General features: G+C 42.7%; 1 protein-coding gene across 2 annotated transcripts; it reads left to right on the top strand.

Moving 5' to 3' along the window:
• Positions 1-1850: 1850 nt before the first annotated feature.
• LOC112261001 lies at positions 1851-12946 on the top strand. 2 transcript variants are annotated; one of them, XM_042329546.1, is made up of 16 exons: positions 1851-2049; positions 2161-2210; positions 3095-3184; positions 3980-4104; positions 4355-4498; positions 4631-4852; positions 4960-5056; positions 5206-5423; positions 5493-5646; positions 5939-6123; positions 10649-10769; positions 10946-11151; positions 11584-11701; positions 11796-11965; positions 12530-12627; positions 12706-12946. In XM_042329546.1, the coding sequence occupies exons 1-16, from the start codon at positions 2000-2002 to the stop codon at positions 12929-12931; spliced, it is 2274 nt and encodes a 757-aa protein (XP_042185480.1). In that variant the 5' UTR covers positions 1851-1999; the 3' UTR covers positions 12932-12946. The 2 variants fall into 2 exon arrangements, with proteins under 2 accessions (XP_042185480.1, XP_024292133.2); XM_024436365.2 differs by having other exon boundaries at positions 1852-2049; positions 10940-11151.
• Positions 12947-21770: the final 8824 nt, after the last annotated feature.

The following is a 21770-nucleotide window of genomic DNA, read 5'->3' as shown; positions in this document are numbered from 1 at the left end:
CAATATCAAAAGGTTTGCAACAGAAAATCTGCGTTCTAGTTGAACAAGTTAAGGTAGAATTCCCCTGTTCTAAAATGTTTTCTCATTACTGTCCTGGAATCAAAAAATAATCATAATATAGACTTAATATAGGCTCATTGTCGATTTCTGGATGTTTGAGAAAACAGGATAGACAGAGTTATTAGTTGTACTCTTCATTGACTACATTTACTGAGGGGGAGAGAGGAGTAGCTCCTCTCTCCCCCTCAGCCAAGGTTGAAGGTACCGGAAACCATATATGGAGAGACAAGACATGAGTGCCCTGATGATAATTTAAGGGTGATCGTTCAAGATTGATGTGGAAATTGGACATCATTTCATGTCCTGAGGATGTTGGGAAATGCCTTCAAAACAGCCACTAGGGGCAACAGTGAGTGCTATTACCATCAAATAGGCTTGGTGTTTGTGGACAGGGGCGGAGGATGGGTGTAATTCCATGATTCTAGATTTGAAAGTTGTGTGTTCCAGTCATGGACACTTTTTTTTATTTTTACCCTATCCCAAACCATAACCTTTCAGAATGTGTGCCTAAACGTAACCCTTAACTTCGAAATTTGAAGTTTGGAGAAATGGAACGATGCAGAGCAGCAGGAGAAACAAAAACACTTTGAAACTGTATGTTTGGCGAAACTTTTACATTTCAAATTTGGGAACATGGATGAACATCTAATTCTGCAGTGAGACAGAGAGATTTTTGCATAATTCATGTTTTCTGGATCTTTAAGTCATTTATACATTGATTGGATGGAAATTTATCTGGTTCTATAACTATAAGAACCAACCTGCAATGATCCCAATAAGGCCAGGTCTGTCAGAAAGTGCTGCAGTTTCTTCCCCTGCTCCCTCTCATGCTTGTGCCACACACACACACTTAGATTTTTTCTCAATTTTATACATTCATCTTATTTTGTGAGTTTCATATTTTGGCAAATGTTGTTATTCTGAAAGGGAGGACCTCAGTAGGGTGCATGGAAAATAAAATACCATCTCATCTCCTAGCAACGCCTTAGCATCAACAGCCTTGACAAGTAGCCTAATATATGGTGCACAATAAATACATCTACTGACATTTAGATGCATGGTGATGAATGCAAAGGAAATATAAATTAAAAAATGGTTATCACGAGCTGTGTTTGAATCATTCGATAACATTTCAACTGTGGGTGACTGAATAGGCCTACAGGACACGTTTCATTGTAATCAACCGATTCATTTACAAAACAGAATAGAGGCCTTGTTTTAGGCTGGTTACTTACACTGCCGCTGCTCATCCCTGTAAAAACCCAAACCTAGAACGGTGTATTTTAGTACATTTGCTGTGCGTTAAGTTTCGCTGTCAAACCTACATAAAAAGATGCTATTGCAAACGCACAAATTCCTTCCCTCTTTTTTTCATTCATCTTCATTTAATTTATTCAGCATCATCAATTAATGCGTCTTTCTGCGATACAATTAGAAAATGCTGTTTAATTAAAGACAGAGATCTACATTATGGATCTTATTTCGGGAGACACTTGTTTTTCGAGCACATCTCTCAGGTGTTGTCTAACACACGCAAGGAATCATGTATATATTCCCGTAACTAAGAACGTAGGATAAATGCGGGTCTTGGCATATGTGGACCTGTTGGTTAGGCCTATACATTTAAGCCTATGGTTATTTTAGAAATACGTATGATGGCCAATTAATGAATGGGGTTTGAATATTTGTTTGAAAATGGTCTACTTTTATCATGAGTTGGCAGCCAAGTAGAAGTTATTGATTGTGCCTTGTTGACTGGTGGATCTTATGAAAGCAATCAGCTCTCTACCAATTAGGGCATGGACAGGTGTGGCTGCCACTGACAGTCAAAAATGGTGCCAATCATGGATGAAGTTTGATGAATTGCAAAAGAAAATAGAGAAAGATAAGGAAATAGAAATTAAGTTACTTTTCACTACACCTTTACACAATACCAAACATGACCATCCTTTGTACAATGAAAGTTAGGGCTATCAAAATCATTCTGTGGTGAGTTTTAAGAGGTGAATGTAGTGACTGTGGTAATATCTAGTCACATTAATAGAATAGGTTGTCCATATATACATTTGAGTTCCTCACTTCTACCAATATTTCTTCCAGCATACTGTTACTCTGTGCTACACTCAGTACTCCAACTCCTGTACCAGTTGGTAAGTTTGATTTACAGTACTGTTGTTTATTTACTAGGAACCAAACAGAACCAACAGGGGAGGAACCTACTTGAACTTTGTCCAATGTAAACTCTCATTTTCATTGTACAACGTTTTCTGTTGGGACTAAATGGTTTCTGTTGGGACTAAACGGTTTCTGTTGCAAAACGTTTTGAACGAATGGTTACACCCTGGGGGGTATTCGGTATGCCAATTCTGAAAAACGTTTTGCAACAAATCATATACTCCAAATGTAAAATGTTTTGAAACAATAGTTTCTATTGGACAAAATTCAGGTTGGTCCCTCTGTTACGCTTGCTCTGTTTGTTTCTCCATTGCAGGACGTAATGAATACAGCCCTGCTCTCACCCACCATATTCTCTCACTAGAACTATGTCGTATGAGTGTCGTCCCCTGTCGGCCATTTATAGCATAACCTTTCAATACAGTAAAGGAGACTTCTGCCTAATAGATTTCTAGGAGAGACGGAGACCCGCACACTTGTCAAACGTGGACAAATCCAAAACTGAGACTCCAATGCAAAAATGGAGAGGATTTATTTGGATATCATCCAATGAAAGACTCACAATAAAAGTGAATCTTAGATTCATGCATATGTAACAGGATTTGAAAATAACCCTGAAACAAGAACACAATAAAACAGTACATAATCGTATTATTCATTCACCATGTTGTTATTGTGATTGAATGTGGTTAATTTCTGTGTCATAGAGAGACGGATACGCCATAAACATTATCTGTTCAATAAACAGCATGCCACTGTTTAGTCAGCCTCTTCGCTTTGATGGCTGGTTCACACTGAACAAAACATGTTCTGTGTCAATGAATTCATGCTAAATGATTCCATCTGTCTTGTGTTATAGGAACATTCCGGTCTGAGTGTCATGAGCGTCACTTCTGGCTGTTTGTCAGGTCTGGCTTCCTTGGCATTATGAGCCGATTCGACGTTCAAGGTGCGAGTGTAATATTATTGGTTGAATTATGGATACAGCCATTCTTTTACCCAACTGCCACTGGTGTGTTGTACTTTTACATTTTTATTTAACTAGGCAAGTCGGTTAAGAACAAATTCTTATTTTCAATGACGGCCTAGTGGGTTAACTGCCTTGTTCAGGGGCAGAACGAAAGATTTTGACCTTGTCAGCTTGGGGATTTGATCTTGCAGCCTTTCGGTTACTAGTCCATCGCTCTAGGCTAGCTGCCGCCCCACTACTTGATAATCTTAAACTGAATTTGTCTAGAATGTCAACGTTTCGGGGAGAATAAGAATGTCATCTGACTGTAGAGTAGACCCATAGAGATAGTTAGAGGACGTAACATTGTATCGGTCCCATGGCGTCTGAGAGCATGGGCAGTGCCATTGAGGCCATATCCATTTCGAAGTAGTCATTTTTCTTCTACTACTTCTATGAGTTTGTAAACAAACTGACAGGGTGCATACTGCCGCCTGGAGTGTGTAGGTACTAAGCCCGGGTTGGGGATTTACTACCACCTGCAGTTATGGAATGTTTGCTCACAAGTATAATTCATTGGCTTATCTCTCCTGATGACCTGGATGGAATTATTTGGTCCTTCCTTAACCTATAGAAAGCCCCACCCAGTTGACTACTTGAAAATGGTGAAAGTCCTCAATGGAGCTGCCCATGCTAAAACTGGCTTTCTGGGCACTTGAGTCCTCTATCTCTATGAAGACACCATAACCAGCTGCACTGTGAATATTGACGCTTCCTCTAAACTGCTGTCATCAGACCACCAGGGAGTTCACTTCCTGTCTGGCCAAAAGGCCACTGAGTGTGGCTACACCATGCTCTTCAATCCCCATGGAGACCTGGTGTTCCGTGCCTCGTTCCTCGCCTGCCACGTCAACAACCAGGTGAACTCGATTGACCCATAATGGATATATATTCAATATACTGGTATATGCAGTCAAATTCGGATATATAATGAATTGAGACAGAATGACTCGTGTAAGAATCAGCATGTGTCCAAATCAGGAGTCGACTGTCTAGAAGCCAAATGGTCCTTCCATCTAAATGATCAATATAATGAATCCAAGTTAATTAGCTTGACTTCCAGCTTGTTTTCTGATTGAATGGAATTGAATAAGAACCTCTCCTGTGCAGGGGGACTCAGAGTTCCGTCTGAAGGTGTGGTTGGTGACCCGGCAGGTGAATGGGAGGGACCTAGGGTACCCCTTCCTGCTCCACTGCTCAGCCCAGTGGCCCTGGGGCTTCCGGGAGTTCGTCTGCGAGGAGAGCTACATGGAGGTGACTTACAGGTCCATCAGATCACAATAGAAAAGACATGTACTGTCCATCTCCGCTTGGAACTTTGCCGAACTTACATGTTTCAAATCGCTTCTGTTTTACACTGCGTCTCTCCTTTAATTGTTCTCCAAGGTGTCCATAAATGGACCGGTCCCAGCTGCATTACACTCTGGGCAGGAGAAAAAGGAGGTGGGAAACAGCGGCATGATGTTCCACAGACCAGGCCACACCAAGGAGGAGGTTAGACCCAGGACCATGACAGAGGCCAGTGCCCTGGGCTACCACATCTCTGAGTCAGGTTCCAGGATTATCCTGCGCTGCCCCTACTCTTCACCCCTCTCCTACACCATCAAGGTACTTCTGACGAGGGTGTTTACTGTGCTCTGTTTGCATGTGATATGAATATGCTGGTATACATGTTTATAGTAACTCTTGTCTTTCACTTGACCATGCCTACACAGGAGAAAGGGGTTGAGTTGGAGGTGGTCAATGCTACCATCCTGTACCCACATCAAGGGAAGGTCCTTGCCATCGATGCCACAGTGGCCTGCTCCATGAGTATGTGGCCTATTTATTAGGGAATACAAATGACAAATCTTAGCTTTGACTTTAATCCTATTTGCAATCCTCTTTTGAACCTACAATCTGCTTATTCTTATCACTTTTGTCCTGTCTCCCCCTTTCCATCCCTTCCTTAACTCCTCCAGATGAGGCGACAGTGGATGGTACCCACCTGCTCTGGCCTGTCCCCCATGTCCTCTCCCCCCTGGTACATGGGAGGTTCAGGGACAGGGGCATGAGAATAGGGGTGGAGACGCTTGCCCTGAGTGAGTCTGTGATCAAGGACAGGGGGTATGAGATAAGCCTGAGGGATGGAGTGGTGGAGGTCAGCGTTCCATTCGGAGCCGAAGGAACACACATTAAGGTACACACACACACGCATGCATAAATGCATGCACACACACATACACTCAACTGCTCTTTCTTGTCCCAGAGTGGTGTGTTGGAGGGCCAGTACAGCCAGTCTCTGTCTGTAGACCTGTTCTACATGCACCAGTGGGAGGATGACCGGTGGCCCCTCACCCAGCATCGCTCCTTCAGGTTCCTCAAGACCGCCTATGTCCCCCGGACCCCCATACTTACAGACAGTCAGTATCCATCTACTACAAGTATTAATGAGCTCAAGGAATGACAGGGATTGGTCACATCCGAACTCAAATATGAATCTCTGGTTTGAATGAATTCGGACAAATTTGCGTTATTACCACAATGGTTGGCCTCTGCTCGAAAACTGGCATAAGTTATAAACCATGCTAGAGGCTGCATATTTATGGGATGGATTGCCACTAAAACCCACAACAGTTAACAGTAATTGCAATACCAATCTATTTGCATGCTTTGATCATGACTCCACACCCACTAACTCTGTTCCCTCCCCAGACACCATATCGTCCCAGAAGCTGTTCTCTGTCTCCCTGGGTGTGTTCCCTCCTGACGTGTCCCTCCACAACGTCACCGGGGGGAGGGAGGGGGACACTTTGTCCTGGGTCCAGGTCCCCTACCCCAACGGGTCACATTCCTACCAGCTTCATGCCCCCTTCTCACACTCCTCCGTTCTTCAGAAGGTGAGACTAATGGAGAGGCAGAGAGACACACCAATTGTAGAGATGTACACTGAGTAGACAAAACATTAAGAACACCTGCCCTTTCCATGACATAAACTAACCAGGTGAATCCAGATGAAAGCTTTGATTTTTTTTATTAATGTCACTTGTTAAACCCTTTACAGTCTAAGCCCTGTCTAAACCGGCAGAGGGGAGGTTCTACTAAGCTATATGGATCATTTAGCTATTTGATTTAGAATTTTAAGACTCTTTGAAGTATCCCCAAAAATAATTCAATGAACATTTGAATTTGGCCTTACTTCTATTAGCCCATTCAAACGCATTGAATTACAGATTGTTCCCAAAATACATCTAAAGGACGTTTGTTCTGAAGTGTCTGTCCTATATCTGAGAGATATAGGAAAGATCAGGATTTTTAAAAAAAATAAAAATTGTCACAAAAGTATCCATATATACTTCCATACATTTTTTCAACTGGTACCGTGGCACATTCAGATGAGTGTTGTGAGGCAGTGGGCCTCAAGAGACTCACCTTTCCACAGAGGGGTCATATTAGAAAAACGGATGTCTCTAACTTAAACGGACAGATTATTATGGGGATTATAAAAATTATTATGCTAATTAGACTTGTGGGATTAAATCCACTTCAATCAGAGTAACCGTAGGGGAAGAGATGGGTTAAAGAAGGATCTTTTAAGCCTTGAGACATTTGAGACATGGATTGTGTATGTTTGCCATTCAGAGGGTGAATGTGCAAGACAAAAGATTAGTGCCTGTTGAACGGGCTATGGTAGTAGGTGCCAAGTTTGTCAAGAACTGCAACGCTGCTGGGTTTTTCACACAACAGTTTCCTGTGTGTGTTTCAAGAAGGGTCCATCAACCGATGAGGTGCATGCGCGGACCGATAGGACGCATGGGGAGTGATTACCTCTGTTTTGTACCATCAAAACTGTGGTTGTATGTTGATACTGGACAACATCGTTTAAATTATAGATCAATATATCCCCAAGCAGCCTGGAGAGTGTGAGCGGTCAGTTTTATATACAACAGCGAACCAATCTGTGGGTAAAGCGACGCTGCAACTCAAACCAAACAAGCCAAGGCTTCTCTTAGAGAAGACAAAGAGCCACTTGGAGATTCAAATGAGAGCAATGAACAGCTGAAGGATATCCAGGAAAACATAGCTAAAATGCTCCCAAAAAACAAACGGTCACAACTTGATGTTAAAAGTAGATTTGCTCGAAAGGACAGTAGTCTATTGTGTTGGATGAACTGGACAATAAAATGAGCCTTCTGGAAACAAAGGTGCAAACCTTTTTAGAAGATGAACTGGACCAGCAATAAAACGGAATGAGACAAAAATAATGAACGTTGTACCTACCGGAATATGAGAAAAAAGGAGACCTTTCCAGCTACGTGGTCAAGCTGATATTGGAGAAGCTTGTCATGGATGCATCACCGAAAGATCTCGAGTGACGCCATCGGATCGGCGTGAAACAGAAGAATGCTAAATGCCCTCTCGTGGTAATCTTTACGCTGTGGAACTATCAGATCAAAGTTGACATTCTGAAGGCACAAGGGGGAAAGAAGATAAAAAATCAATGGCCACACTACAGACCCGGATTCGATCCCAGGCTGTGTCGCAGCCAGCCGTGACCAGTAGACCCATGAGGCGGCGCACAACTGGCCCAGCGTCATCCTGGTTAGGGGAGGGTTTGGCTGGCCGGGATGTCCTTGTCCCATTGCTCTCTAGCTACTCCTTGTGGCGGGCCAGACGCATGCACGCTGACTTGTGCCTGTACAACTGAGTCGCCAGTCATACAGCTTTTCCTCCGACACATTGTGTCAAGAAGCAGTGCAGCTTGCCAGGGTCGTGTTAAGTAGGACGCATGGCTCTCGACCTTTGCCTCTCCTGAGTCAGGGAGGAAAAGAGGAGATTGGGATAAACTAGGCCTGGGTGGGTAAGAGGGGGCAAGGAAGGGAGGGTGAGACAAGCTTGGCTTGGGTGGACAAGGGTGAGTAAAGATGGGTTGGGATAAGCGTGGGTTGGGGAGAACTGGGAGGGGGTGATGGTTTGGGATAAGCTTGGGTTGGGGAGAACTGGGAGGGGGTGATGGGTTGGGATAAGCTTGGGTTGGGGAGAACTGGGAGGGGGTGATGGGTTGGGATAAGCTTGGGTTGGGGAGAACTGGGAGGGGGTGATGGGTTGGGATAAGCTTGGGTTGGGGAGAACTGGGAGGGGGTGATGGATTGGGATAAGCGTGGGTTGGGGAGAACTGGGAGGGGGTGATGGATTGGGATAAGCGTGGGTTGGGGAGAACTGGGAGGGGGTGATGGGTTGGGATAAGCGTGGGTTGGGGAGAACTGGGAGGGGGTGATGGGTTGGGATAAGCGTGGGTTGGGGAGAACTGGGACGGGGTGATGGTTTGGGAGAGCGAGAAAAGGAAGGACTTAATTATACTACAATGTAAAAAAAAAAAAAATTTGTGACTTGTAAAATGAATGAGTTTTGGACAGATTAGGAAAGGATGACGAATCATTATTCCTTGTCATAACTTAGATTCAATGGTGATTGTTGGTGAGAGGGGCTTTAGGTGGGAAATTGGTCACTGGGAGGGCATCAGACACTTCTCTGAGGTGTGTGTGGGGCTTCCATCATCCCCTTTCAGTCTGTGGGCCCGGTCTCCCCAAGGAGACCCCCACCAGCCACTATAATTTCTACGGTAACACAAACCGACCACAGTACCTAAAGTGGCAGTCTTTCTCCAATGTATTTATAATGAAATAGTCCACAGTTTTAGTACATTAAGAGAGGAGTTGGAGCTTAAAAGCCCTAAGGCATAGCTTCTCAAGTACAAAGATGCACTTTACTTTTTTTGTTGTGTTAAATGTCTGCTCAGACCACACACTCTATATATTTAATGTATACAATAACTGTATTTATACTATGATCCTCCCATTCTAAGGAATGCCCACCACCCTCATGTCTGCTAAAATGTTTTATTTGGTTCTTCTACAACAGACGGAACAGAAGGTTAACTTTTATTTTTCACAAGTAAAGACCAACAAAATCCAATTCCTAACGGGCTCCATGATGGGGTTGGGGAGCATATGGTTGTGGAACCATATTTTGGGCAGATGTGGGTATCTTGCAAGAGTTAATGGAGAAATTGAATATGTAAAGAAGCGCTGGGTTGGAGAGGCCTATGCTGCAGAATTTAGAGAATGAACAGCGTGCATCTTCTGCACTGCACTGTATAAGGCACTGCATCGTAGACCTGGGCTCGATGTTAGGGGAGGGTTTGGCCGGGGATGGGGCTTTACTAATCGCGCTCTAGCGACTCCATGTGGCGGGCACCTGCAGGCTGGCCTCGGTCTTCAGGTGAACGGTGTTTCCTCAGACATTGGTGCAGCTGGCTTTGGGGTATGAAGGCACATCTAATAAAATGGAACAATCTACCCATAAATCTTACAGATAGAATAAGCAATGCCATTCTAAACCTTTTCAGAATGACATGGCTCCCAAAGTTTTTATTTTATTTTCGGTAATACCAATTACCCCACCAGACATTCTTTAAAAAAGTATACTCGGTCATAACAGACTTTTTAAAAATGGGCAAATAAAAATCATAGAATATGAAGGAAAGTTTTCCATCTTCCTAAATCTGAGGGTGGTTTTAACCTTCCAGACTTGGAATTGTATCAACTCGCTACCAAAAACGTTTACTTGCTACATATAGTTAAATGCACCAACGAGAAACAATGGGTAGGCTACATATTAAAGATGTGCATGCTCATCCCCGGAATATTTTTACATAGCTTTATCCTTTGAAAATAGACAAGAACATTAATTTCATAGTTAAACACTAACAATATGGACAAAAATGAAACGTATTCTACAAGAACCAATATCGCTCCCTAAAAACACAACCTTATGGAACAATGCTTGGATAGCTTTCAGAATTCACTGATTTATTTGTATTTGATTTATAAAAATAAAAAAATTGGTCCACATGGAAAACTAAAGGCATGAAGTGGTAATAGGTACAATTATTTCCATGGCAGAATTAAAAATACATTTTGCACTGACCAATGTGGATATTTTCAAATAAATGCAACTTAAACGTTTTATCACAATGTAGCTTTGGACATTAGAGCAATCATGAGGGAATCCTATTTGAGTAAAAGGATATTCATATGATGGGTGAACTATACAAAACCTAGCCAACTGGCAATCTCAAAAATATAAACTATTGGAACCAAGACTTAAAAATAACTGATATTTGCACAAGATGGAGGGGTTGTTGGAACATAACTAACAAGAATACAGTTAACAAAAATGTATGCTTAATCTAGTATAAATTCATGTATTTGGGGGGTGTGTAACTCAATATTAGGAAGGTGTACGAATGTCTGGTATAGTCAGTGTACTTCAATTATGTACAGTATACATACCTCACTAACAGTTTTTAAAAACTTTCATAATGTAATGATGCAATGTAACATGCTCTCCCTCTTATGTCAGTATATTGATGGGGGCTATAGGAGGTACACCCTCCCTCTCATCTTTTCCCTGACCATCTCACCCCATGGAGAGGTCTTCTACCATAATGCCACCATTGTGAGTGATGTTCAAGAGCAGACAGGTGATTATATATAAATGCTTCTCTTGACAGAGAGAATTAATACCAAATCACTTGAACTAAACTCATGGTTACCTGCCTCCCTGTCCTGTTTAAATCCCTCATTCCTTCACTCTCTCTGACTCTTTTGCCATTATTTTCCTTCTTCCCCTCCTCTCCATGCATTCTCCCAGCCCCAGAACCTCCCAGGCTGGAGGGTAAGTGCACTGAGAGGGGCCTCCTGGTGCTACTGCACTATGGGGCCCTGGAGCGGAGCTGGGAGCTCTTCCTTGGGGACCGCCGGCTGGACTGGGATCTAGTGGAAATGGGGGGCTTCACCGTGGAAACAGAGGAGGACTACTTTAGTGTGGAGATCCCACTCTATAGTCCGGGCATGACCTATGAGGTGAGGAGGGATATCTAAGTAAATGAACTGGAGATTTGGTTGTCCACTCAACTGGCACTTTTCTCATGGCTGTGTTTCTTCCACCTAAGAAATTAAAATGGTTCTTCAATTGTTGTGCTCTATTCTTCTCTTTATCTATCTCTGAAATATTTAACCAAGAACATGTCTATACGGTGCATTTGGAAAGTATTCAGACCCCTTCCCTTTTCCAAATTTTGCTACGTTACAGCCTTATTCTAAAATGGATTAAATCATGTTTTTCCCTCGTCAATCTACAAAAAATAGCCCGTAATGACTAAGAGGGGGAAAAAAGCTTTTTTAGAAATTCTAGCAAATGTATAAAAAATTTTAAAAAACATATCTTATTTACGTAGTATTGGACACTTTCATTATCAAAACCTGCCCTTCCTCTCTGGCTCATCCCGCTTGTAGGAAGTGAGTTTGCAGGGTGTTGTTGGCCGTCTGGAGGTCAGTGTGGTGGACATAGACACACTCAAGGTGGAGAACAGCCTCATCCATCGCTGCACCTTCCGTGTCAGAGAGTTACTGGGTAACACACCTGTGGTGTACTATTGAAAGGCTTGACCGACATGTCCTCATTCAAACACTGTTAAAACTGATCCCAGATCTCTCTTGACTTCCAGTGTGCTTACCAGAGGGGAGGATGGTAGTAGTGACTGATACGTCACGTACCATCCCGCCCACCCAGCCAAAACACACCACCCTTTTGGACCCCAGCTGTGTCCCCCAAGAGACGGACAGCGTCAGGGCCCTATTCAATTTCTCCCTGGATTCCTGTGGTTCCATTGCGACTGTGAGTGTGGTAGCACGTTGATTCATCATGTTACGTGCCGTGGTGGAAAAAGTACTAAATTGTCATACTTGAATAAAAGTAAAGATACCTTTTTTAATAGCAAGTGACTCAACAAGACAGTCACCCAGTAAAATACTACTTGAGTAAAAGTATTTGGTTCTAAATATACTTAAGTAACTGGAATTGCGTATTTAAGTATCAAAAGTAAAAGTGTAAACCATTTCAAATTCCTTACATTAAGCAAACCAGACGGCACAATAAAAAAATGTATTGATAGATAGCCAGGGGCACACTCCAACACTAAGATATAATTGACAAACAAAGAATTTGGGTTTAGTGAGTCCGCCAGATCATTGGCAGTAGGGATGCAGGTTAGGTCAAATGTTTGGAGTAAAAAAAAAAATTTATTCAGGAATGTAGTGAAGCAGAAGTTAAAGGTGGCAAAAATATAAATAGTAAAGTACAGATACCCCCCAAAACAACTTATGTAGTACTTGAAAGTATTTTTACTTAGGTACAGTACACCACTGGTTAAGTCAATCATACATGTTCTACCTCACCTAGGTTGAGGGGGATTTCCTAGTATATGAGAACCAGGTGCTGTTCCCCAAAGAACTTATCACCACGGATGACCCCCCCAGCCACAGAAACTCCCCTTACAGGTAAACACACACACCATGTTTCACACTATTCAAATGTGAATTTCTATATATATATATATATATATATATTTTTTTTAGGCTGACCATCCAGTGCCGCTACCCTGCCATCGACACCGGCATTGTCTCCATTGAACACCCTGTCCATCCAACCTTTGCCCTCTCACCTATGCTGCCTCTTAAACACACTCAAAGGGAGGCCTCCCGCAGTGGGCAGTATGTGGCAGGGGTGTGTGTGGCGATTGTTGTGATGGGAGCTTTGATTGCTGCTACATTGAAGATGCTCTGTTGCCCAATAAAAATGTAAAACATTATTGCAAATCTGTGAAATTGGTTCATATCCCTACTAAATGTATTTAATGAAATAAAACATTTGCCTAGTAAAAAAAAACATATCAAAGTGCCAGAGAATGGCACACCATGTTAGTCAGAATTGGTTAGCCTCCACCCAGCAGAGTCTCTCACGTTGTTGGTCCATATAGGGTCTCATTGGGAATAAACCTCGTGTTGATGCTGTCGGTAAGTAGGCTTTTAAAGTTTATTTTGAAACAAAATGGGCTGAAATTCCGGTTTGATCAGCTCAAGAACTTGAGATGACATGGCATCTTAACAGGTCTTGGCCTTAATGCTGTAGGCCAGGATTTGATAGCTGATGCTGACAGGAAGTCTCTCCTGCAGTATCTCTGGCTCTCACTGTGCCTGTTAAACCAAATTAAAATCATTTGATACTTTTTTTTCAATCCCTTTCCCCCCTCTAGATGCTAAGCAGTATGGGTCAGAGTAGCTGAGAAGGGAGCGGAAACCACATACACTGTAAATGAAACCTGTGCCTTGGTTCCCCAGAGAAGTCAGCTGTAAGATCTAGGAGGTATTGATTCGCAAATCTAAAATGTGTGTCTACGGATCTCTTTAGTGTAGTATCTAGTAGGGCTCTATCTGAACTGTGTCTGGGCCAGTGTATCGTCATAACCGTATAGGAGAATGATTCTTTATGTTCCCCTGTAGGTGTCAGGACATGTCGTTCTTCATTGTCTGGTACAACAGCAAATGACTGGACTGCTGCCCTCGCTACAGAAAGCTAAAGGCTATATTACATATGGCAAATGCTCTTTTAGATGAGCTATACAACAGTTTGTGTTCCCAATACCATCCTGGGTGCCCAGTCTGATTTTATGCCCTGTCTTCTGTGCCCTCATCACGCCCATAGCTTTGCCACATCTACCTTGCAGGAGGGGCAGCAGCTGACTGCCATATTCCTCTGAGCCTCAGTGGTGTTGAAATTCTAACCAGAAGGGAAGAGCGAGATTGTAGATTCCTCAATTTATTTTATTATAAGATTTGCAAAAATGGAGCTGGTTAACAATCACGACAGGTGCAACAGTGACGAGCCCAACAAACACGAGTTGGGTCTCTTTTGTCTGTGGCAGTTTAGCAGGTGTGTGAGGTCATAGTGGGAGCATAGAAACAAGTGATAATGGTGAGGTCATAGTGGGAGCATAGAAACAAGTGATAATGGTGTGAGGTCATAGTGGGAGCATAGAAACAAGTGATAATGGCAGTTGTTGCTCCTTTCTGCTGATGGAATTGTTTCTGCTGCTCAAACTAGCCTTTTCTCTTCATTTCTCCACACAGCTGTGCCCTTGAAAGATAGGAAAAGAACAGGAAGGACCAAATACCTGGTTACTCTGACAGCCCTTTGTCTTGGCCAGGTGACTACAGTAAGTTACTCAGAAAAAGGGAGGGGGCACAGGCTTCTTCTTACATGAAAGAAACAGACTATGGAAATTGACAGGTGTAAGTAAGGCTTATACAAATGAGGCTGGTGTTTCACTCGCCCTACAGACCATGTTGAGGATTTAAATGTCCATTTATCTTGGGTGCACCTCATGTCTAGAGGCCTTTTCTCAGTGCATATTTACATTTAACATTAAATGTAACTTATTAAAACAAATTTATATTGCCTGAATCTTTTCAAACTTAAGCTGGATAGGAAGCCACAAATTTAGTGATTGAAATGGACCCTTCGTACTGTTGTTGGCAGGGACACTTACTCCGTTCTGAACTTCTTGGTGAACGGTGTGGCGGTGGTCCATCCAATACTGTTCTCCAGGCAGGATTGGTAGTCATGATGGTGGACTTGGTCATTTCGTGCTGCACTGGTAAGTATTTCAGTTCAATATCAGACCCTATCCATTCTAAGATCAGACATGACAGAATAGGCTTAAAAAGATGGCTTGATTGCCAGAATCTCTTTCTACTTACCCAGAGTCAGATTAGTTGATGGATACCATTTCTTTATGGCTCTGTGTGCAGTTTGAAGTTGCTAACTAGCATTTGCACAATTGCTAACAGGCGTTTCTACCTTACACTTCCTTAACTGCACGCAGAGATCTAAAAATGGTATCCATGAGTTAATCTTACTATTTGAGGCGTCCATGACTTCTTGGCTGAGCGGGGCGCAAGGAATATATTCTGATCAGTCACTGGAGGAAAAGGGGATCAAGTCTCTGTTCCGCTTCAGGGCAGTGCTGTAGGGTATTGAAGGGAACAACGCAAAGATAGGGCTTCATCGGCATTTGTGAATTCTAATCCAGCTACAAGAAACCTTCCCAGTGCTCTGAGGGAAGTAGGAAAAAAAAAATAATGACTGCACTAGGCTACAGTGACTCTTAACACCAGTTTATTGTAAATTGAGACAATATCCTTTCCCTCTACTTTCCCCAAATAACTGATTTATCAGTAGAAGTAGCCGATGACAATGGGCTACATGGACACTGAAATAAATTTCAAAGGGAAACATATTGCATGCATGTCAAATTGTGTGTATCAGAATAGGATGGGGAATACAGGTGTAGGAGTGGCTGTGGGTGCATAAGGTATGTTGGGAGAGAATGACTAAGTGGATACGTAAGGTTGGGACAAGCTTGGTGAGGGATGGTTTAGACTTGGGAAGGATGGATTCAACCATACTACGTAATTTTATTTTGGACTTGCAAACCTGCTGTGACATTGAGTTCTGGATAGATTAGGAAAGGATGCCTAGTCATTATTCCTTGTCATTCTAGCGAAGATTCAATGGTGGTTATTGGTGAGAGTGGAGGATCTGAGGGATTGGGACGGGTTGACAGACACAGGTGTGTGTGCGCGCTTAAGGACCCTGCAGACGCCTCGGTCGGGTAGGCTGTTTAGTATTTTTATCTAGTCGGATAAACACATGGACACTCAAGTTTTAAAGCATGGGGCATGTTTAGCAATTGATTTGAGACAGCTGTCACCAATGTAGTTAATTGCTATCTGGGGGAATCACAGCACAACGTGCTTGAAAACTGCTCATGCAATTTAATTTTACACTTGAACGTCAAACTAGTTTAGTAAGAGTCTGACATACTGAATGCCCACATGACGTTTAAATGAACCTTGTCTGTTAGGCCACTTCAACCCAGCTCTTTAAATCTATGATGCTACCTACTGTGGTGTAGGCATCCTGATAAGGGGAAAAAAGGCTTTAATGGTGAAGAGTTCATTGTATATCCCACCAGGGGCAAATCTATGAATACTTTCAAATCCACTGTATATAAAATGGGCATAAAGGCCCCAAAAGCAACTGCAGATTGCGCCTTTCAATTACAAGCATGAGGTAATGTATTGCTGAGTCGACTGCATAACTAAACATGTTTGCTAAAGAAGAATGACAGGTTATTTTTATGTCACAATGAGCATGCTAAGGGTTTTGCTATAATGTTGGGTAACACTATTTGAAGTGTCCAAGTAGCAGTCATGTAATCTCTGCCCCATTTAACAGCTAATTTTAAGCCTAGAGAAAAGGGCTCACCACAAGTAAACACATTCCTGGATGCAAATTCAGGACTGGAATTTTTGGGACCGATTTTAGACCTGGAACACAAGGTCATTAGCAGAGCAAAACCAGCAGGCGCTGGACCTTGTAGGGTATGAGTTGTATACCCCTGAGCAAAGGCTGCATTTACACAGGCAGTCATTATCTTTTACCCTATTGGAGACAATCAACTACTGGAAAAATAATTGGCTGCGTTTACACAGGCAGTCCCACTGTTATCTTTATACAGCTGCACAAAACATGGAATTTGCACATCACTAAGTCCATCAGACACCCTCCTTGAAGTCTGCAGTTAAGAGCAATATATCAAGCTTAAAAACAAAGATACTGGAGGAAGTCTACAAGAGCCAACAATTTATTCATTTTAAATAGAGTAATAACATGAAAGTATTGATTCAATGCTAGTTTAAATTGCTGGGTGTGGCCAGGGGACCCAAATTCATTTAGTAGATTGTTGTAACAGGATACTTTGTAGTCTCTGTCATCGTCAGAGTCCGAGGAATCACAATGGGAGTCTAGCCTCTGGCAAAGCTAAACTGAAGAAAAAGGTAATTCCATCAGGTCATTTGGAACCCAGCTGTTTACTGAAGACTCAGTTTATTGGAACCTGGTCAGCGAGTGTGTGACTGAGTCTCCCTCAAAGATCCTGAGATTGAAAGTCCAAACTTCAAAAGCACATTAAGATTGTTCTAGTCAAAAGCACTCATTAACCAGTTAGTCACATTACATTTTGTCATTCAGAAAGTAAATTAAATATCCCATCAGCATACAATGGGTTGAGTGGGACACTGCTTAGTAGCGCAGCCCCTTTAGGACCAGATATCCAATGTTTCTTTTGACAAATCCGATAGTGTGCACGTTACGCAGAGGCGTTACGAAATGTAGAGCCATACCTATAAGATGTCTGATGACAAGCCTGTCTTCGGGTGAATATTGCTTGTAGAACACGATCCCATTCACCACTGGTAGTCCATCTGAAAGGATTGCCAATCAATTTAATCTAAAGATACTATGGGACAAAGCCACTACTAGCCTAGATACTTTGAACCCTGCCATGACTTTGATTTACAGGTGTAGAGTCCAAAGTTAGAACCCTGGTGGGTGTCAACAGTCTCTTGGGGCCTGCAGGTGGAGTCCAGGAGGGAGGTTCTGCACCAATGATGGCCAGAGTCAAGTTTGTTGTCAGTCTTCACCCCTTCTGTGGAAGACACTGGAGAGAAGTGACATACCAGATGCAATATCAGCCAATAAATCAGATTGCAATGCGTGGAGAAGTCAGATGCTCAGCGCAACTGCAATGAAGAGGACCTGAAACACGACCGACACCAATATGTAGTGACCCTACCTAGTCTCGCAGATCAGCTCAGTAGTTGTGACGAGGCAGCGTTTGGTAGAGGCATGCTGAACTTCCAGCGTCTTGGCTGACCTCTATAGGATTTCAAACGAGCCAGTTTGGTACAATGTCATATCCTGCGATGTAAAGTTGTACCTTCATGATGGAACACTGGCATAAAACCACAGCTACAATAGTTTCCATTAAATAGTGATGTGACCACCTCACCTCAGATGTATCTGGTGGTGGAGAGAAACGTCCATGGTCACTGGTTTTCATAGAGCATAATGTACCTAGGATGCATAGCCAGGTCAGGTCCGACACCAACCTCCCACATGTAGTTGAACGGTTGGATGCCCCGCTGAAAGCTGATGCCCTCTGTGCAGGTGCCTTTTGAAGGCTGGTGGGAGAGAAGTAATGTTCATGAACATATTTTGTAGCTGGCTGTGATGGTCAAGGACACGTTAACATTTCTTTTTGATATGAAGCATGGAGACTTTGCTAGTGGTTGGGTCACTGGGCTCCATCAGTTGCCATAAGGCAGTGTCAGAACCAGAAGGCTAGGAAGATCATTGTGAAGACACTTGCAGCCAAGGTTTTAAAGCCAAAGATTCAAGTAAACTTACAAATGTCATTGAACCGAGCCATGACCAGGCAGTAGTGGCGTAAGGTAGCCTAGCAGTTAGAGCATTGAGCCAGTAATTGAAAGGTCGCTGGGTCGAATTCCGGAGCTGATAAGGCAAAAAATGTGTCATTTATTTTGTGCCCTCATTTTCTCCGGGGGCACCATAAAACAGATCAACTTTTGTAGAGCACCTGAGGCAGGATTAATGAAGTGTAGTTGGAGTCCTGTGACTGGAAACCCTCCCCTCTTCAATTAAGTACTGAATGAGGGACTCGTGGCCAACAACTAATGAAACGTATCTAGTAGCCACTGCGGGACATGGCACTCCCAGTTTCACTTAACAATTTATGGCAATGGTGTTATTCAGTAACTTACAGTTCTTGGAACAATGGGGTCTTCGAATGGAACCTGGATGACAGCCACATCAGTTCCGTTGGCATGGAAAACCCTAGTGAAGGGAGGGGGTAGACAATTTGAATAGCCTCTGGTATGGAGTAGTGTTCCTTGAGCTTCACAGCCATCAGGTCATCATAGGGGGAAGTTCCCCAGGTACACAAACACTTGATTCTCCAGGACTGTCATCCTCCTCCCACCATACACACGTATGGTAGGAGGAGGATGACAGTTACGTAGCAACCATTACAAGGAGGCAGATCTGACTTTCATGACACAGGGACAAGATACTTGTTGACATATTGCAGGGTAACTGTTACATAGTAGGCTGTATACATCTACAATATAATTAAAATGTAGGGTCCTTTACAGTCCAGTGTTGATGCAGGATAATGCATGCTGGTTAAAGTGGAGAACTCTTTACTCTTTGACAACCTAAAATCCCAACGTGCTACTGCTCAAGGCACCAGGAGGATCAGTTGTCAGGCAAAGGAGACATTTCTGAATGGTTACTGAAGCTCCTTAAGGTTAATGGTGAAGAGTTGTTGGCACAGACACGGGGCGTGGCCATGGACCTGTGAAGGGTGAATCTGGTTTCTACGCAGCCATTGTCCATAAGTGTTCATATTAGAGACTGACCGCAAACTCATTGCGCATGTTATGGTCCAATGCATATGGTCAAGTCTGATTTTCAAAGGCTTACACTTCCAATGTCTTGAAACAAAACCATGTTAATAAAAAGGGTTAGATGTCAGTGTAGGAAGACCCGTAGGAAATCTTCCCTGTAGTGTTTGTCAAAGAGTTCCTCAGATAGTTTCACTCTGACCTGCCTTAGCAATAAGACTTAGTTTCAATACCAGTAAAGCCCAATAGGTCAGACGCCACAAGGTATCAATCCCAACAGTCAAGCTTAAAGACATTAGGTTACCATTGGCCTGAAGTGTATACTAATAAAGTTAGTTACAAATTCTTACCCCTTGGAGGCACAGCATCATGTACACCCACAAACACTGCATCTAGTAAGGAAACTAGAGGGGTGAGACTGAAGCAACTGGTAACCAATTAACAGAACACATTGAAGCTCAATTATAGAAGTTAATAATATTTTATAAAACAGTACATTTAAAAATGGAGCTTACCTGTGAAATCCAGCTGACATTTTTCCTGAAGCTGCAGATCTTGGAATACTGATTGCAATTCTAGCAGCAAGAGACAAGCAAACAGACAAACATGAGAAGAACTACAGCAATGTCTTTCAATTGTTCTCCCATTATCAGAAGTAAAATGGCAAAGTTGCATAAAGATCGAGGAATTCAGATATGAAGTATTTGTTTTCAGCACTATCCACAGAGTGGTTTTATACTTTCCTATCCTAATGACATAATTGTCAACAGACTTGCAAAAGTTGCCGCTCTGCAATTTCACTGATGTACTAAGTGTCTGCGTAGTCTTATATCATTGAAAATCGGTGTAATGCATTTAGCAGGAACGTATACAGATCTACAGAGACGATTAAGATGTCCCTGAAATGGCCAGCAGGTGGCGCCTTGGCCATTTACCAAATGCCAATGCTCATCAATTGGCTGTGACACCCTGTGGATCAATCAACAAGAAAACTTGTTCCTAAATGTTTCAGTACCTTGAAAACCTATTGGTAATTAATTAGAAATAGGTGAATCTTATGAAACTTACATGTTTGTAATGACAGTTTTGGTAGTCTATTTTCATTGCGCACTGTTTTGTGCTTGTCCTTGCAAATGTTGTTGTAGTGAAATATAAAAGTATTGGCAGTGATAGAAGAACTTCCATGTTGTTGCTCATAAGGTCAATGTGGGTTTTCAAGCATTAAACCCTACTGATACACAAGTAACAATTTAGTAGACTGTGAAAAACACGCTATAATTGAATTGCCAAGCAGTCGCCTACAATGAGCAACAACAGAGTAGATGGAGAAGACACAAAAACATTACAATCATCTTGACTAGTTTGAGATATTCAGCCTATACCTTTTTATGTCATATACCAATATATGTGTTGTCTTTCCTCCAACAACAGAGCCCAAGGCAGGTGGTCCTTCTTCCATTCTCCAACCGGACCCTCCACCATCCCTCCTTCCTGCCCCTGTACATGGCAGCCAAGGGGTTGGCCCAGTACCCCTGGAGACTCCATCAACAGTCAGGTGAGAACAGGACAGGGGCACCACCACCCCTCTCATGTGGGTTAATGCAATCAGGGATCCTTGGGATGTCCTTACCTTAAACCTTCACCATACGCCCTACCTAACTCTAACCTTAGTCTTAATCATTTAAATGTTCAACTTCAACAGGGTGACGTCAGAATTGGGACGTCCCAAGGATCCTCTTTAGACTTTATCCTCTCAGGTGCCTACAGTACTTAGCTCTTGTACCCTCTGCTAAGCTTTGACCTTTAGCGATTTGCTAAATACCAGCCTGCTTCAAATTTGACAGTGCTTTTACACAGCCAGTATTCAAATGACACATTTTGGGGGTGCCTTAAATAGTAGGGCTGTATGTTTGTCTTTTAAACTCTCATCCCTTTTTAATGTTCAATTTGACACTTTTGGCCCCTGATTTGACCCTAACCCTTATTGTAAACCTAACCGTAATCTTAGCAAGCAGATGCTTATCAACAGATAGTCTACTATCAACTACCTGTAGAGCATTTACAGATGGACTTTGCAGACTATCCAAATGAACTGTCAGTTTTGTTTTTTGAACCACTCCCCCCAAAACCTAGGAAGAAACCTAGAGAGGAACCAGGCTATGAGGGGTGGCCAGTCCTCTTCTGGCTGTGCCGGGTGGAGATTATAACAGATTATAACAGAACATGGCCAAGATGTTCAAATCTTCATAAATGACCAGCATGGTCAAATAATAATAATCACAGTAGTTGTCGAGGGTCCAGCAAGTCAGCACCTC

This window comes from Oncorhynchus tshawytscha, linkage group LG10 (genome assembly GCF_018296145.1).
Source record: "Oncorhynchus tshawytscha isolate Ot180627B linkage group LG10, Otsh_v2.0, whole genome shotgun sequence".
Classification (NCBI taxonomy): Eukaryota; Metazoa; Chordata; class Actinopteri; order Salmoniformes; family Salmonidae; genus Oncorhynchus; species Oncorhynchus tshawytscha.
This window is presented reverse-complemented; position numbering and strand designations above follow the sequence as displayed.